Source organism: Eurytemora carolleeae, unplaced genomic scaffold, assembly GCF_000591075.1.
Source record: "Eurytemora carolleeae unplaced genomic scaffold, Eaff_2.0 scaffold412, whole genome shotgun sequence".
Lineage (NCBI taxonomy): Eukaryota > Metazoa > Arthropoda > Copepoda > Calanoida > Temoridae > Eurytemora > Eurytemora carolleeae.
Genome location: NW_019396406.1, coordinates 369275 through 374546, shown reverse-complemented (window position 1 = coordinate 374546; position 5272 = coordinate 369275). Strand labels below are relative to the sequence as shown.

General features: G+C 33.7%; 1 protein-coding gene across 1 annotated transcript in view; it reads right to left on the bottom strand.

Moving 5' to 3' along the window:
- Nucleotides 1-4861, bottom strand: part of LOC111702643 (FMRFamide receptor) — a 16667-nt gene extending 11806 nt beyond the window's left edge. The window contains exons 1-3 of the mRNA XM_023474397.1: nt 4692-4861; nt 2267-2323; nt 263-357 (exon numbers count right to left, since the gene is read on the bottom strand). Of these exons, the coding sequence (XP_023330165.1) occupies nt 263-357; nt 2267-2323; nt 4692-4730 (191 nt within the window). The 5' untranslated portion in view covers nt 4731-4861. The remainder of the gene's footprint in view (nt 1-262; nt 358-2266; nt 2324-4691) is intronic.
- Nucleotides 4862-5272: the final 411 nt, after the last annotated feature.

Genomic DNA, 5272 nt, shown 5'->3' with positions numbered 1-5272 from the left:
GATATCTGAATCCCTCCAGTGGAATTATAAACCCCTAGGAAGGATAACTGAATCCCTCCAGTGAAATTATAACCCCCCAGGAAGGACATCTGAATCCCTCCAGTGGAATGTAAATCACCCTGCGTAAAGTTTTGAATTGTAAAAAGTATTTTTTCAAACCCCTCCAGTGGAAAAGAATTCCCTCCGGTGGTCTCCAGTGGAGTCAAAATCTTACTACGAACTTCCGTTACTCATATTTATTGCAAATATATTTAAACCGTACCTTCTGCAGAGAACTGCTAGGCTTAGTAAGTTTCCTATTATTCCAAGAAACCCTGTTCCAGTAGTTAGTACACCAGACACCCACCAGCTTACATCCTACAATATATTCTTGTATAGTACACCATACACCCACCAGCTTACATCCTACAATATATTCCTGTATAGTACACCAGACACCCACCAGCTTACATCCTACAATATATTCCTGTATAGTACACCAGACACCCACCAGCTTACATCCTACTGTATAGTACACCAGACACCCACCAGCTTACATCCTACAATATATTCCTGTATAGTACACCAGACACCAACCAGCTTACATCCTTCAATATATTCTTGTATAGTACACCAGACACCCACCAGCCTACATCCTACAATATATTCCTGTATAGTACACCAGACACCCGCCAGCTTACATCCTACAATATATTCTTGTATAGTACACCAGACACCCGCCAGCTTACATCCTACAATATATTCTTGTATAGTACACCAGACACCCACCAGCTTACATCCTACAATATATTCTTGTATAGTACACCAGACACCCACCAGCTTACATCCTACAATATATTCTTGTAGTTAGTACACCAGACACCCGCCAGCTTACATCCTACAATATATTCCTGTATAGTACACCAGACACCCACCAGCTTACATCCTACAATATATTCTTGTAGTTAGCACGCCAGCCAGCTTAAATCCTACAATATATTCCTGTATAGTAGACCAGACACCCGCCAGCTTACATCCTACAATGACAAACTTCTCTCTATATCTATCTACTCTATGACAAACCTCTCTATATCTATCTACTTTTTGACAAACCTCTCTTTATATCTATCTACTCTATGACAAACCTTTCTCTATATCTATCTATTCTATGACAAACCTCTCTATATCTATCTACTCTATGACAAACCTCTCTCTATATCTATCTACTCTATGACAAATCTCTCTATATCTATCTACTCTATGACAAACCTCTCTTTATCTATCTACTCTATGACAAACCTCTCTCTATATCTATCTACTCTATTACAAACCTCTCTCTATATCTATCTACTCTATGAAAAACCTCTCTATATCTATCTACTCTATGACAAACCTCTCTCTATATCTATCTACTCTATGACAAACCTTTCTCTATATCTATCTACTCTATGAAAAACCTCTTTATATCTATCTGCTCTATGACAAACCTCTCTCTATATCTATCTACTCTATGACAAACCTCTCTCTATATCTATCTACTCTATGAAAAACCTCTCTCTATATCTATCTACTCTATGAAACCTCTTTATATCTATCTGCTCTATGACAAACCTCTCTCTATATCTATCTACTCTATGACAAACCTCTCTCTATATCTATCTACTCTATGAAAAACCTCTCTCTATATCTATCTACTCTATGACAAACCTCTCTCTATATCTATTTACTCTATGACAAACCTCTCTCTATATATATCTACTATATGAAAAACCTCTCTCTACATCTATCTACTCTATGACAAACCTTTCTCTATATCTATCTACTCTATGAAAAACCCCTCTCTCTATATCTATCTACTCTATGACAAACCTCTTTCTATATCTATCTACTCTATGCTAAACCTCTCTCAAAATCTATCTACTCTATGACAAACCTCTCTTCTCTCTATATATATCTAATCTATGAAAAACCTCTCTCTATATCTATCTACTCTATGACAAACCTCTCTCTATATCTATCCACCCTACGACAAACCTCTCTCTATATCTATCTACTCTATGACAAACCTTCCTATATCTATCTCTCTATGACAAACCTCTCTCTATATCTGTCTACTCTATGACAAACCTCTTTATATCTATCTGCTCTATGACAAACCTCTCTCTATATCTATCTACCCTACGGCAAACCTCTCTCAATATCTATCTACTCTATGGCAAACCTCTCTCTATATCTATCTATTCTACGACAAACCTCTTTCCACGTCTTTCTACTCCATGATTGTTACCTGAACCAGCTGAAAGTTCGGAGGTTTTCCACAAGCACTGAAATTCATTTCCACAAACTAGATATAAATGGATGAAACACATTATACCTTGTACATGGAAACGTCTCAAAACGGAAACTAACATAAAGAAAGCGGAAACCAACCAAATTTGATGCAATTCCGCGAATTCTTCGACTTTTTTGGAAATCCCTCAAAAGTCAGATTTTGAGGAGTTTCCTCTTTTTTTTAATCGAGTTACCTAAATTTAACATAAATTTCTACTTTATTTCAAAGAAATATTTTCGAGAGATTTCCCAATATTTTTGAGGGGATTCTTAGTATTTTGAGTCCGTTTCCTCACATTTTTGATCAATTTCTGCATTTTTATAAAACTTAAAAAATTTCCTCAAATTTTAGGTCTGTTTCCTCAAATTTTTGATCCGTATCTGCTTTTTACATAAACTTTAAAATCTCAATCTCAATCTCAAATGGAATCAGTTCTAATATTCGAGGAAACTTAATGACAAATTGTGATTTTTAAGGTTTTTAACAAAAGCGGAAACGGCTCAAAAATACGAGGAAAGGGACCAAAAATTTGAGGAAACAGTTCAACATATTGTGATTTTTAAGGTTTTTTAAAGAAGCGGAAACGGATCAAAAATATGAGGAAACGGACAATTCTGATTTTTTAGGGATTTCCTCGAATTTCTAAAAAAACGGAAATTCCTATAAAGTAATTTTAGATCCATTTCCGTGTTGAAGCGTTTCCATGTCACCCTTGTAAACCAAACAAATTAAAATAAAGAAAAGATAAATTTGTATTTTCAAAAATACCGCGGACAAGATATTAGTCCATTTGCTAACAAGCTAAATGAATCATTTTGACATGTGTCGTATCTCTTTAATATCAAGAGCCCAAAACTTCAGCGTTTCTTAATAAATCCCAGTAACGGAAAACCGGTTTAACGAATGGGGTCATTTTTGTAGATACCAATTTTATGTGGTTTCCTTGCGTTCTTTTTTTTGACTAATTTCTTAAATCAAAATCTGCGCAAATGTATAAACCCCAAAAAGAAAACTCAAAAGTTTAGTTCAATGATACGCTCTTTAATTCTGGCTCTGGGGAAACAAGGCCGAAATGCGTTTGGTTTCTTGAATTTGTATTCATTTGTGTTGCGGGAAAATTTTAATTATTCCGTTAAACTGTTTCAAGGATTTGTTCTGCTGTTTCTGTTTTTTTCGCCACTTCTTTTTCACCTTACTTTTGTTTAATCAAATTGTGATTAGTGTTAAATGAATGTTCAAAGTTAAGATAATTTAAGAAATTCCCCGTTTTTATCTCTAGGGGAATTAAATACAGTAATATCCAGAAAACTCTGAAATAGGAAGACGACATTTTAGCAATATTTAGGTGTATTTCATGGTGTTACAAAGGAAATAGTTTAACTAGACACTTATCAAATTATTACGTTAGTGAAATGAGTCTGTTTACACTGCACAATTGTGTCCCATGCTTATTGGACTATTTGAAGTCATAAATTAAGTCGAAAAGTCGTCTTCCTATTTCGGAATTTTCTGGTTATCACTGTATATAATAAAAAATGTCAATTAAACAGTTTAATTTCAACTGAAAGTTTCACAGGCAAAGATGACTTATTTAACATGCAACTTTTCCCAATTTAAACTTTTATCTAAAGTTTTTAGATATCAAAATCATGTGGGGAAAACTATGATGGGGGGGGGGAAGCATACGTTCCATGACTGGCTTTATGTTTGAAAAATGTTAAAAAACTACATTATTTTGGAAACGAAAGTGGGAAATTTTCATTAAGTTAGGAAGGGTAACTAAGAAATTCCTAAAGCATTTCCAAGGTATTTCTCGCAGATTTTTTTTAATTAAAAAAAAAATTAGAAAATGTGTCAAGAACTCAATTTTTTTCGTGCAGATTTTCTCTATTTCTTATCAATATATAACAGTTCAATTTACTTTCGCCAATTTTAGCTTGAAAAATTAACCTTACGATTTTCAATTAAACCAAAAAAACATTTCTTCTTTTTTGGAATTTTGAGCGGATTTTCTAAGAATTATTAGACAATTTCACGTTCAGTGAAATTCTTCTTGACTGGATTTAAAGCAATCCATCCAAAAACAGAAAAATCACATATATTTCATCATCTTCATCATCATCATCATCATCATCATCATCATCATCATCATCATCATCATCATCATCATCATCATCATCACATCATCATCATCATCATCATCATCATCATCATCATCATCATCATCATCATCATCATCATCATCATCATCATAATCATATTTTTTCATAAGTACAGCATTTAACCCCCCACCCCCTCCCTTGCACATGTAAAATGCAACTTAAAAATGAATAATTTAATTTCTTATTAAATAAAAAATCTGCCCTACTCCTCTTCCTACCCTAGAAGGCTGTGGAACCGCAGTAGTTGACAGATTCATCTCACAACTATTCTGATTAAAGAAATTATCTGGAAACCATTTTCACAGTTAAAATATTTTTCTCTGTAAGCAAAAATAAGCTTGGGCAAGTTGTTTAAGAAGAGAATTATGAAATATTTTTCTAAAAGAAAGATGAGACTTAATGAGTCATGGTATTTTGTTGTGAAGATACATTTTTTAAACATTAATTTATTAGACATCTTTGCATAAAGTTGTACAGTTTTTAAAATATCTGGTTTTTATAAAAGTGAGTGTTTGCAAAAAAAATAAAGCTGGTATAAAATCAATTGATTGGCATTACTATTATGTCAATCCGATATTTCTGTAATGTGAATTTGTTATAATCTGTCCTCTGAATTAACCCTATCTCTGCTGGGGTACTTGAAAACCAGGATATGCTGGGGGGGGGGGGGCAATTTGACCCCCCAGCATATCCTGGGTTTTGCAAAATTTTAAATAACCAGATTTTTAATCAAGAAAAACTAAAAATGTGAAAATTTCCTTAGACAGGTGGTTTGCAAAAATTTGCAATTTTTTTTCGC